Source organism: Siniperca chuatsi, linkage group LG21 (genome assembly GCF_020085105.1).
Source record: "Siniperca chuatsi isolate FFG_IHB_CAS linkage group LG21, ASM2008510v1, whole genome shotgun sequence".
Classification (NCBI taxonomy): domain Eukaryota; kingdom Metazoa; phylum Chordata; class Actinopteri; order Centrarchiformes; family Sinipercidae; genus Siniperca; species Siniperca chuatsi.
In genome coordinates, this window is record NC_058062.1 from 22409562 (window position 1) to 22423816 (window position 14255).

Sequence of the window (14255 nt, forward strand, 5' to 3'; positions counted from 1 at the left end):
AGTTAAATGAAACAGCTCTCACAAACAATTTATTTACACGCATGTTTAATGGTACACTGGGTACACAGTCTTTGGAGACAATAAACAAGTACGACAGATAAAGACTGAGAACACGTTATTTACAAATAGATTTTTTAAGAGATTAGATTTTGTGGTTGAATTCGGAGACCTGTAATACATGCATACATTGAACATAATCAGTAAGATGTGTAATTTGCAGTAATACATTGCTTCACATAATTTGCAATAATTAATCATTGAGGGCAGGCAAATACATGGCTTGTTTGTAATGTTTATAGTGTTCTCCCTGATGCTGCTTTATACAACTTTCAAAAATGTGTTTATCAAAAAATCTAAATGGCACGGCGCACTTTAGTGGTCCAAGAGGCTTTTTTGTAGAGCACATTGAGCTGGACTTGAGGGAAATTTCAAGTCTGTTCAAAATTGCATTTTGGGCTTTAATTACAGCCCCACCATGTGGCCGATTGGGCTCATATTTCTGTGGAAGCATATGGCCATTTCATGTTTCTAGCTCATTTCAGCTCACGGCAATTTAATCCGCGGCATAATAATAAGGCAGCAGAAACACAATAGGATTTCAGCCCCTTTGGGGCTGTGGCTTGGTGGTAGAGTGGGTCGTCCACCAATCGAAAGGTCGGCAGTACAGTCCCACATGTCGAAGTGTCCTGACCCCCAAGTTGTTCACACACACCTCGGCTTGTGAGTGTGTGTGAATGAGCAGTTAGCATCTGCCATCAGTGTATAAATGTGTGTGAATGGGGTGAATGTGATATGTAGTGTGTGAAGGCCTTGAGTGGTCGGAAGACTAGAAAGACGCTATACTGTACAAGTACAGTCCATTTACCATTTACCACAAACTCAATAGGGTTCTACCCCTTTGGGGTTTGAACCCTAATAACAATAATAATAATAATAAGGCACAAACTCCATAAGGTTCTACTGCTTCCCGGTTTGAACCCTAATAATAATAATAATAATAATAATAATAATAAACCAGCACAAACTAACAATTGCTTCATGGTTTGAGCCCTATGATATAAAGAACACATTCCACACCCTTTGCACCCAAACCTCTTTTGCCTGTGTTTCACTCTCTGTTCCTGTGTCTGTTGATCTTCATTTAGCCCTGCAATAAATCCTAACTTTATTAAGATAATCATATAGAGTTTTTGTTTAGAGTTTGTCAGAGAGGTGTACATTGAACAGTCTGGTCACTTTTCAGTGTAGTCACTGTGTTAACAAGTCATGTCTTATTTTTTTACATGATAAGCTGAGCCGCAGAGTTCTCAAAAATTATGAGATAACCTAAAGATTGTTTGTCCTAGTGTGTATGTTTATTATCAGAAATAATTAGTTTTAGCTGATGAAATTTAATTTATCATGTTATGTTGATTTAAATGAATTTGAATAAATACATTTTAAAAATGTTTAAATATAAATCCTGTTGATGGAAAAAATTAATGCTGAACTGTGCCATGAATTGTTTGTGTAAGTCGTGGTTAATATTAAGAAGGCATTAAAGCATCATATCTTTTTTGCTCACAACAGGTGTGGCGAGGGGCATTCCTCATGGCTGACTTCATCCTCTCTATGCCGGCCATGTTCAGAGGAGGTACAGTCCTAGAGCTGGGAGCGGGAACAGGCTTAACCAGCATCATCATGGCAACCATAGCCAAAACAGTGTACTGCACAGGTATAATGCCATCCTAATTAAGATTTACACTAATTGGCTACTGTATATATTGAATTTCTTTGAATATCTTAATCTGAATTGAACAACTGAGAATTCTGTGAAAACAACTGAATCAACTTGAGCTTCGAAGGTCACAGTCAAAGGTCCACTTACTGCTTTTTCCAAGCCATCAGGTGATTGCTGATGAAGACTGTGAGATGCAGTTAAAAGCTCTGAAAAGCTAGTAAATTGATTTGTGCTCAGATTATTTTGCATTGGTGAGTCTCAGGTATGAAGAACTGGACAGCACCGGGCCCTGACAGGATCCACACCTACTGGCTAAAGAAGCTCACTGCACTCCACGAGCGCCTAGCAGCACAAATGAACCAGCTGCTAAGAGATGGGACGCACCCTGAATGGCTTACCGAAGGGCGCACAATCCTGATCCTGAAGGATCCCGCAAAGGGTACAGTCCCATCCAACTATCGGCCAATAACCTGTCTCTCCACAACATGGAAGCTCATGTCAGGCATCATTGCGGCTAAGATAAGTGGACACATGGATCAATACATGAGCAAAGCACAGAAGGGCATTGGCAGAGGAACCAGAGGAGCCAAACATCAACTCCTGGTTGACAGAACAGTCACCCAAGACTGCAGAGCCCGACACACCAACCTGTGCACTGCCTGGATTGATTACAAGAAAGCATATGACTCAATGCCGCACACATGGATCACTGAATGCTTAGAGATGTACAACATCAACAGGACTCTAAGGGACTTCATTGCGAACTCGATGAGGCTGTGGAAAACCACCCTTGAGGCCAATGGTAAGCCACTTGCACAAGTATCCATCAAATGTGGCATATACCAAGGAGATGCTCTGTCCCCACTGCTGTTCTGCATAGGTCTGAACCCCCTCAGCCAAATAATCAACAAGACTGGCTATGGATACCGACTCAGGAGCGAGGCCACCATCAGTCACCTCCTCTACATGGATGACATCAAGCTATATGCTAAGAGCGAAGCGGGACATCGACTCACTGATCCACACCACCAGGATCTACAGCTCTGACATTGGGATGTCATTCGGGCTTGAGAAGTGCAGTCGAATGGTGACAAAGAGAGGGAAGGTAGTCCACACAGAAGGGGTCTCACTCCCAGAAGGAACAATAGCAGACATTGAGGATGGTTACAAGTACCTTGGAATACCACAGGCAAATGGCAACCTCGAAGAGGTAACAAGGAAAGACGGCAACGGCCAAATACCTTCAACGAGTAAGGCAAGTCCTAAGAAGTCAGCTCAATGGCAAGAACAAAGCCCAGGCAATAAACAGCTACGCCCTGCCAGTGATCAGATACCCTGCAGGAATAATAAGGTGGCCAAAGGAGGAGATACAGACCACAGACGTTAAGGCAAAGCTCCTCACCATGCATGGAGGGTTCCATCCCAAATCCAGCACCCTGAGACTGTACGCTAGCCGTAAGGAAGGCGGCCGTGGACTAGTGAGTGTGAGAGCCACTATCCAGGATGAAACATCCAAGATCCACAAGTACATCCAAGATAAGGCCCCAACAGATGACGTGCTCAGGGAATGTCTCAGGCAATGGGGAACAGAGGAAGACGTGCTGGAGGAAGGACCATCATGGGAGGACAAACCCCTACATGGGATGTACCACCGAACATAACTGAAGTGGCTGATATCAAGAAGTCCTACCAATGGCTAGAGCGGGCTGGATTGAAGGACAGCACAGAGGCACTCATCATGGCTGCACAGGAGCAGGCCCTGAGCACCAGAGCAATAGAGGCCCAGATCTACCGCACCAGACAAGACCCAAGGTGTAGGCTGTGCAAAGAGGCCCCTGAGACAATCCAGCACATAACTGCAGGGTGTAAGATGCTGGCAGGAAAAGCATACATGGAGCGCCATAACCAAGTAGCTGGCATAGTGTACAGGAACATCTGCACTGAGTATGGACTGGAAACCCCGAGGTCAAAGTGGGAAACACCTCCAAAGGTGGTAGAGAATGACCGAGCCAAGATCCTGTGGGACTTCCAGATCCAGACTGACAGAATGGTAATGGCGAACCAGCCTGACATCGTGGTGGTTGACAAACAACAGAGGAAAGCCGTTGTGGTTGATGTGGCGATACCAAGCGATGGCAACATCAGGAAAAAGGAACATGAGAAACTAGAGAAGTACCAAGGGCTAAGAGAAGAGCTGGAGAAGGCCTGGAAGGTGAAGGCAACAGTGGTGCCCGTGGTCATCGGAGCACTCGGGGCAGTGACCCCCAAACTGGAGGAGTGGCTACAGCAGATCCCTGGAAGAACACCAGACATCTCGGTCCAGAAGAGTGCAGTACTGGGAACAGCAAAGATACTGCGCAGAACCCTCAAGCTCCCAGGCCTCTGGTAGAGGACCCGAGCTCGAAGGACGAGACCACCCGCGGGGGGTGAAGGACAAAGTTTTTCATATACATACATATATACACATATATATACATATACACACACATATATACACATATACATATATACACACACATATATATATATATATATATATATATATATATATATATATATATATATATATATATATATATATATATATGTGTGTATATGTACACATATACACACATATATATACATATATATATACACATATACACACATATATATACATATATACACATATATATACATATATACATACATATATATACATATATACATACATATTTATAAATATTTTAATCGTGATTAATCGCATGATTTTCTGTGATTAATCGCAGCATGAGCAAAATTCAATAATGAAATCAAAAGTAGTGTATTGTGTAATGTTATTCTTTCAAAGTACTGCTGTATGAACAAAAGTGCAATAACATTTGGTTTGTCAAAACTTTAAACAAATAAAGTGCTTTTTTACAGCAGTTAAAAGTTAGTAGCAGTTAACATTTCTTGTAAATCTTAACTTAAACATGAATGTAATCTAATTAAATATAAATATAAACGTCCCACTGCTGTGCAACATGAATAAAATGTTCAGCGCACGTTTCAGCAAAATGTGTCTTCATTACAGTCAGAGCATGTGAATGCAGTTCCCATTGTTCATCAATGTAATGCGCTGTGGTCTCTCGATGTGCAAAACTGATAGAGACATACCCCAAGCGACTTACAGCTGTAATCGCAGCAAAAGGTGGCGCTACAAAGTATTAACTTAAGGGGGCTGAATAATTTTGCACGCCCAATTTTTCAGTTTTTGATTTATTAAAAAAAGTTTGAAATATCCAAAAAATTTCGTTCCACTTCATGATTGTGTCCCACTTGCTGTTGATTCTTCACAAAAAATTACAGTTTTATATCTTTATGTTTGAAGCCTGAAATGTGACAAAAGGTTGCAAAGTTCAAGGGGGCCGAATACTTTCGCAAGGCACTGTATGCATAATTGCTGCAAAGAGTATCTGTCCAGATGTAGATTGAATCAGTGAAGAATATGAGGTTGTTCTTCTTCCTTCAACTCCATTTGTGTCTTTGAATGAATATACTGTGCTGTAGCTTGATCCTATTTGGGGTAATTCAAGAAGAAATTCCAGTCTAACTAATTTGTTACTCGCATTGTTTATTTTAAAATCAAGTATTATTTTCCTTGTGAGTCTGTATCATATGCCAATCACCCTTTCTCAGAGTGATTCCATTATGTCTAAAAATGTATATTATACTATTTTGGAGCAAGTTAAAATAATGAATGCTACATATTTTACTGTCATAACAAAGGTGAAAACTGCATGTATGGAAGTAAAGAATAAACAATTGCTTTGGACAGTGGATACATGAGGAGCTGAATTGCAGACCTTTTAAATTCAGTGCACCTAATAATTGTGCTCTTCTGCCCTTTGCAGGGAATTTGGATAGGTGTGATAGAGCAAAGCCATTTTGAAGTTTAGCAAACAGCATGTAGACATCTTACTATTCATTTTCATTGCTGAAAGACCTAATTTTGTTTTGCAGATGTGGGAGAAGACCTTCTAAGCATGTGCAAGAGAAATGTAACATTAAATAGACACATGATGGAGCCTGCAGGTGAGATAACAGTCAAATTACTCTCTTTTCTCCTCATTTCCTCCTCAATTATTTCCAATTTAAATCCATCACAATTGCAGCCTGTAAGAAAACAGAAAACACTCTTCTTCCTTCCTTTCATTAAACTTAACTCACCACTATTGTCCTGCAGCACACCACGTGCCAAATATTGCACAAGCTTGTGGCTCTTTCCTGACCAAACTGGATTTATCAAAAGGCAGGCGCTCATCTAGTATCACCTTATAACTATTAAATATTATTCACATTCAGCAGAATCATATCATGATGATATGATCACAACATGTTATTGTCCTACAAATTGTCTACATTAATGATACTGAGCAGGCCTTATTTAAAAGGAATAATCAGGTAAGTTAATAAAAATCTGTTTGTTTTATGTATGTGAAGAGTTATGGTCTTATTTTTAAAGTTTAGTTGAACTGAATTTAATTGTTGCATACATTTGCCATTTTGTGATAGTATATCAAAAGGGGAGAAAATATTATTGTCTGATGATAAATGATATTCCCCTTGCTTACATACAGAAAACAATACTGTCACGTAATGCAGAATAAGTCTTTGACAAAGTTATTTGAAAATTCTAATCAAAACCCTACAATAATGTCCACAGTCAACACCAGTTGTTAATGTCATCAATATTCATGCAACACAAGGGCATCAGACAAGGATGCCCATACTCACTTTCCATTGCTGCAGCAGCACTACAGTCCCTTTTAGCTCATGACGTAAGTCACATACGTCACTTAAATAAGCCAACGTTGACTTTTGGTTTCACACGGGACACGAACCCCGCTCTCCTGAGTGAATGGCCTGTCACGTTATCAAGCTGGGGACTCAGGGAACACAGGGGAAAGGACCCAATTGCAAACACTGAAGCAGAACAGGTATAGTTCAAAGATTTAATGAACACAAAAGGATAACATGGACTTCAGTCAGGCAGTGGTCAAACCAGAGAAAGCAGTCCAAGACAGGCAAACAAGTCCGACAAACAAGTCCGACAAGGTACAGGCAAAATCCAAAGTCCAAATAAACCAGGCAGAAAATCCAAATACCAGGGTAGAAAGTCCAGAATCACAAGAAACACTGGTGAAAGAGCTGGACTACTTGCCACAAAGGACGAAGACGATCTAACAAAGAACAAGGGAAGCACACAGACTATATACACAGGTGACGTTAATTAGGGTGGAGAAAACAATCAAAACTGGAGGGATAAGCAAACAAAGACAGGAAGTAAAACTACACAAGACACATGAGGCAGCACACTTACAAAATATAACAGGAAACAACAAAACCCAAGACCCAAAACCATAACAAGGCCTTTGTTTGTTTGTATCATCCATCTACCCCACCACCTCCATGAGCGGACTTTCCAGCTCTTTATACTACGTCACCTGACTTTCTGGTTTGCTCTGCTCATAATTACCATGGCCACAAGTGGCCACATCCTACAATAAATGTAAACATGGGTCGTAAGAAACTGCTTGCTCAGACAACCTATACGGATGTTTTTCTGGTGAGGACAGTCTGTGTTTTCCATGTCCATCATCTTAGTTTAGCGTGTTAGCATGCTAACATTTGCTAACTAGCACTAAACACAAATTCATCCAACAGTTGTCAAGATGTTTCACTCAAAACCACATGTCAATTTCATGGTGTTGCTAGTGGAAAAGTCAGGGGAACACCAACATCATTATGGGAGGCTACATCTTCTGGGAGTGCAAAATTGTATTCCAATACATACACTAGATGTTGAGATATTTTACTGGATAAGTGAAAACTTTGACCAGAAAGTGGTGCTAGATGAAAAGTCATTGCGTTTTTTCTTAGTGCATTACTGCTACCAGCTTTTGATCGTGGTGTTGCGATTTATAATGGATAAAGGGGCACCAAATAGTGTAGGTATAATCAATTAATTATGGCTATCAGAATTATTAATTATTAAGATAATAATAAACAATACCCTTAGTTAATAATAATAATAATAAAACTTTATTTATAGAGCACTTATCAAAACAAAGTACAAAGTGCTTCACAACAAGAGAAATAAAATACCACAGTGAATGACGAAATATAAAGAAATAAAATACATAAAATACACAAAAGCAATCAAATAAACAATAAAATAAACAGCCAGTTCAGGTAAAATCAGAATATGCTTTCAGATAAAAATGTGTTTTGAGAAGAGACTTAAACGAAGACACTGACTCAGACAACCTAATTTTTTCAGGCAAGTTGTTCCAGAGCCTCGGGGCCCTGATAGCAAAAGCTCTGTCCCCCTTAGTTTTCAACCTGGACTCAGGAACAGACAGGAGACCCCTGCCCGAAGATCTCAAACTACGTGAAGGTTCACAAGGGATTACAAGGTCTAAAATATAGTCTGGAATTAGGCCATGAAGAGCCTTAAAAGTAATCAATAAGATCTTAAAGTCAATCCTAAAGCAAACAGGGACAATGTAAAGCGGCTAAAACATGTGTTATGTGGTCGTACTTCTTGGTCCTGGTTAACAGCCTGAGCCTGGTTAACAGCTGAGTTTTGTATAGTCTGCAGTTGTGTCAAAGTTTTTTGATTAAGACAAGTGAACAGGCTGTTACAATAATCAAGGCGTGAGGAGATAAAAGCATGTACAACAGTTTCTGCATCACAAAGATTTAAAATAGATCGGATTGATTGGATAATAAACTTCCTCGGGGCACCACTCTAAAACAAGTGAAATAATAGCCAATTGATTGATTCAGTCTCACAAAATACACTAAACTATTAATTTGGAACTCTGATTAATAATTAAATTAATAACTATAACCAAAATTACCATTAATAGCTAGTAGGTTGAAGGATTTGGAGTTCTACATAGAAGAGGTTGGCAAAATATTCACTCTTGTGCAATGTTAAAGAAACCAGCATAACTATACACAAGCATTTATTAAAAGATAAACAAAGCAAAAACACACAATATGAAGTCTACTCTAAATGCACTAAACTACAGAACAAAGGGTGTTTGTGTGTGTGTTGGGAGGGGGGGTTCACAACAATAAAACTCAGTGAACCAAAACAATACATATACATTCACAAAAGTAACACAGTCCTGTGCTTAGCCAAGTACACGGTTAAGCTATGTGAGGCTATGTAATGTAATGCCAATTACGTTACCAGTCCATGGAGGGAAAGGAGTCGCCTTGGCGTGTTGCTGTTAGCCAGCGGTCCATCTGTTCTAGACTGGCCAGGCTGGAACCTCAGCTTGGCCTGTCTACAACAGACAACCCATCCAGGAAAAGTCCTTGCCAGTCGCTCCGTTCTTTGCTAAGCAGAAATCTTATGCAGGCCCTCACGGCTCTGCGGTAAGAGAGAGTTTGTTAAATTGTTATATCATTAAATAGTTTTGTTCAGTAAATCCCAGTTTTACTTATAATCACAGTGGGCGATTTGACAAGCAGGCCTAGCAACTGTTGAGATGTCTCACCCAAATGTCCTTCTCTTATTTTTCTTTTATGGCTTGCATGCACTACCACCCTCCACAGTCTGCAGGAATGTGTCAGGATTGGCCACTAGTGGTCCTAAAAACTCCACCTGGCACCTTTAACCTCTAACTGCTCAAGAGGAGCTGCTCAGCAGCCAACACATCAGACTGTGTTGAGCACCACTTTAAAAAAAGTTTTGATAAAAATAAACAAAAGCCAGCTTGCTAAATGCTAACCAAGATTAAAAACTAGAAAACGTATAGAAATAAATAAAAGAACGCTATTGTTAAAGTGTAACCCAGTTGCTACAATGATGGAATTTATTTCATTACATATTTAACTGTTTACTTATGAATTACAAATTATTTAGAGAAACATTTATTTATTCCATTTGCTATGCATTTATTTCACAGCTAAGTAATGCATTTAATTGCATAATAATTGATTGCTTATTTATATATTTCATTTGTATATTTTTTTCTCTTGCTATTAAAAGAAGATTATTTATTGAGGGGAAAAACAGTTTACCTTGTGATTTTAGTTTGTCTGGCTAACTCTTTTCTGACAATCAGGTGGTGAAGTGAGAGTGAGACAGTTGGATTGGCTCCAGCATGACCTTTGTACAGGTAACACACACACTTTTTTCTTTTTCAAACCAACCTGCTATAGTATAAAACCTAGAGCCACATCATCATTCAATCATGTACTAATAAAATGTGTGCTGGAGTTTTCCGTGAATTGCATGCACTGTGTGCCAATCCAAAAAGTGCCAAACTTGGTTCTGGGTCTATGGCCTTGTTGCACATGTACAAAAATGTTTAGTAAACCTTAGCCCAGAATTGATTCAAACTTAGACATGACCAAACTTAATGAGTAAAGGACGCTGAGGCTTGGTTACACCAATGACAGGCAGGATCAAATTCTGGATAACATTAAGCAAGCCTACTAGAAAGATGTAGTCTTTGAAATATGTTAGATTGGATTAAACTGTGTCTCACACATATGGAGGTTGTATGTATGATCTTAATGGATGATTCCAATACCTCATCTGACATCAAGGTCATCGTTTAGTAGGAAATTCTCTCCACTAGCCTGATATATCTGTCAACTAGGGACGTTTTTGTAAAACTTTATTGCAAGGTACATGAATTATCATGAATTCATGCACGACTCCATGAATAAAAGAGCAGGGATTCATTAATGTAATACTTACTGAACTAACAGGAATGTACAAGAATTAACAGTATCTCATGCGTGCCTTAATGCAAGAACAATACATTAATTAATGCAACAACTCAATATCAGGTATTTCAATATTTCAATCATCATGATTTCTGAGTTATTAATGTTCATGTCTTCTTCATAGTTAAGTCTGCAGTTAAAGGGAAAAGCTAAAAAAACTGACCAATCACAGAAACAACATAAATTCTGTTGAATTCCAAGTGTTGTAATCAAGATTAACTAAGCATTACTTTTTCATGACTTGTGTTTGTGGCCCTTCAAATAAAGTGGTGATTAATGATGGCATAATTGTGAAATCACATGTATTAACTAGGCTGCTTGTTGCTTATGCATCAATCATCTTTGTGACCCCTCAAATAAGCAGCCTGTCTGTCTACTTAGACATCATGGAAAAATTATAAATGCAAATTACATTTTTTGGACTCCATATCAATGATCAGTTATTTAGTTAGGTAAAGTTAGAGTAAACATTTTAATATTGTATGTATCATACAGTATTACTTTGAAACACACACACTATTTAAGAAAATATTAAGAACCTATTCATAATATTTATAAACTTGAATTGATCATTCAAAGCCAACAAAGTAAAATTTTAGCGTACCATGTCCCAATTTTAAGAAAGACATTTTTGGCAAAGTCACAAAGACACAATATTAATCATGCCATGTTTCTGTTGTTGAATAATTTGTTATTTCAGTCTGACCACAAAAGATACAATGCAAGGAAATTACTTGTGTAGCTAAATACACTCTAGTCATCACTCTGACTTTTGCTTCCTGAGACAAAATTTTCTCAAAAATGAATATAACTCCTTGGTCTTGAAACTATTCCCAATTTGTGCATCTCATTACCATTACATTTGAGTTGCAGAGCTAAGCTTCCATTTTTCTGAAAAACAATCCCTGATGATGTGTGAAAATAACCAGAAGGTGGTTTAACAACACGTACCAACTGTTTTTAAGGTATTTTCATAACCCTCAAAGACTCTTTTAGACATCTGGATAGGCAAAAATGCTCCATCTCATATCTAAAGCCAGTGAGCTCTGGGGGGTTTTAACAGGGAAACATGACCCGAATGTCCATAAATGACCAAGAGGTCATTTCTTATGCTTGTTTCCAAGCCAGTAAATCCATTCTAAAACTTCAAGATGTTCTTTCAAAAGTTTCTCAGTTCGGTTTCCCCTAAGCCGCCAAATTATTGATTTGTATGTTAACCATGCCCTACCTAGTTGCTGAGCTCCAGTGTTTTCCTTTCACTCCAAGCATTCCAAAACCCCTTGCGCCTCCAAGTGTTGGATATTTTCCGACCACCATACTGTAAATACAAGTCACATTAATACTTCTCCATTAGTATCATTCTCAAATAATTATAGTGCTTGATGCCATGTGCATACTGTTTGTATTTCAGTTCAGTGGTACTGTTCCAAAATGATAGATGCACTGTCAGCTCCCTGAATTGTGATGTGTAAAAAACGTACATACGGTACATAAACACAACTTTATTCACTGATTTTGGTGAAACTAATGATATGGGGCACTGAATTTGATGAATTGACTGTTTATCAGACCACAAATGAGACAAGAATAAGCACAAGATGGTCAAAGATTGTGAAGTCTTTGTATGAGGACTGTGAGTAAATTAATTTCAGATTTCAGATTTAGGTTCAGTGCTAAATGTAGGCTATTATAAAACATTGTGGGTTTATGAATTGTCAATTATGTTGACATGACCTTGTTTGATTTATCTTGTAATAAAAATTTGAAATGTTTTTTTCCCCTCAAAAAAAGAGCTCATGAGAGAGCTCATGTGGATGAGTGAGAGAGGGAGCGTGCAAATATGGACAGAAATGTCAGCGTGATATAAAAACTTTCTCTCTGCCTAATGCTACTCTACAATTCTATGGTTTATCAGTGAAGTGTATGAACTGCACTGCAGACTGAAGTCTCTGTTAACAGTAAACAGACAGATAGATCCGTGTAGAGTACGCTCGTCTCTATGAAACATCTGTATCCTCACTGTGCTGTATTATTATAAACTATGATGAACTGGCCGTGGATCACATCTCGCCCGCGTCCAGGCGCTGTCTCCCCCCTTCATTTCCTTGCAGTTCTCATGCATTTACTCTGTGTTGTTGTTGACTGTAGTTGGTGTGGCTGCTTTGACATGCAGTATGTTTTTCAAGTTTGCTGTCTGCTGTTGTGTAAAACGTTCTCAAATTGTTACTAACTGTTAGATATATCCTGGCCATTCAAATTAATACAAAAACACGAATATCGCTCACCATTTAGTATGACGTCATTATATACATTGACCTTCTCTCAGCACCCCAACTGTGACTGCATAACTTCCAGCATCCCTGCTGATTACTGTACAAAAACTTTAATAACTTGTACAAAAACACAACTTTATAACTGTAGTCACTGTTTTTTGGTTAAACTGGATCATTTTTTGTGGAGAAAATATTTTCTGGTATTCCCTCTGATGTCCTGGGAGGAGGAGGTTTTCAGGCCCGGGGCAGGAGGGTGAGACCCAGAGGGGAATGCTGGCATGGAGCGGCGCCGGAATGGGGACCAGAACCGGGGCCGGCTGAGTGGGAAACCAAACTGGACTCAGCAGCCTCCTGGCACTCCGGGGTGACTACGCTGTAACCACCCGCTCAGGCCTCCCTCTTGCTCCTCTTCCACTTCACGCCTCTCTTTATTTTCAAATTGTTAAAAAATTTCATTTTCATTTTAATTGTGACTTAAATAATGCTTACACAAATGGAAAATTAGGCTGCATTGTTTATATTGCATTTTAATTTTCAAATTTGAATTAACAATTGAATATTATCCACTGTATAGCAGGTTAAGTGTTTGAAAATTAAATGTTTCATTTTCATTTTCAAATTGTTAGAAAATTTAATTTTCATTTTAATGAAAAGTGATTAAATAATTCTTGCATGAATAGAAAATTAGGCTGCATTGTTTATATTGCATTTTAATTTTCAAATTTGAATTAACATTTGAATATTGTCCACTGACGTTAAGTCTTTGAAAATGAAATGCCATTTTCATTTTCAAATTGTTAGAAAATTGCATTTTCATTTTGATACCAACAGATCTTGTAAATGTAAATGCAATAGACTGGGGGCCCTGTTTTGCTTATTCCATTTGAATATTGTCCACTGTACAGCAGGTTATGTATTTGAAAATGAAATGTCAAATGCAGTTTTCATTTTCAGATTGTTAGAAAATTTCATTTTCGGAGCAGACCGTGTTCTCTGACAGTGGTATCATACTGGGAAAACATGTTGGAAATATAGGTTCCACCAGAGCTCCAATTGGAAATGTCCCCCTGGAATGATAAAAACTTCCACAATTCTGCAGTTTGCACCAGAGGACAGTGGGGAGGAGGGGTAGCACGCAAGATCTGCAAACCAATGTGGAGGTAACAACTGTGATAACAGTCAAACATGGAATCTTTAGCATAGAATCAGAATGCTCAGTATGAAAAGGATGGAATTATTGGTGTGAAAAGCATTAATGTTACTAATTTGGTGATGGAAAAGTATGACTTCCATCTTACCACAAAATTCACGTAGCTAACTAGCAAGTACAAGCTATCAAGGTTAGCTGCGTGGCTAATGTTAGCTCTCTGTAATGGTAAATGATAATGATGAACAAAAATCTAATGTAAAGAAATGATCGTACTTGAGTGGTTTCTTAATATTTACTTGTAGGTAACCTATACTTTGTATTTTTAAATCCTGATGGA

At 38.6% G+C, this 14255-nt stretch overlaps 1 protein-coding gene across 6 annotated transcripts in view; it reads left to right on the plus strand.

Annotated features, from left to right (window-relative positions):
• mettl22 (methyltransferase 22, Kin17 lysine) overlaps positions 1-14255 on the plus strand; it is a 63455-nt gene that overhangs the window by 21550 nt on the left and 27650 nt on the right. For 4 of the 6 annotated variants that reach the window (XM_044182173.1, XM_044182172.1, XM_044182176.1 and 1 more), the window contains 3 exons: positions 1570-1714; positions 5705-5776; positions 9826-9879. In XM_044182173.1, coding sequence (XP_044038108.1) covers positions 1570-1714; positions 5705-5776; positions 9826-9879 — 271 coding nt within the window. The remainder of the gene's footprint in view (positions 1-1569; positions 1715-5704; positions 5777-9825; positions 9880-14255) is intronic. The other 2 variants (XM_044182177.1, XM_044182175.1) reach the window with 1 other exon arrangement.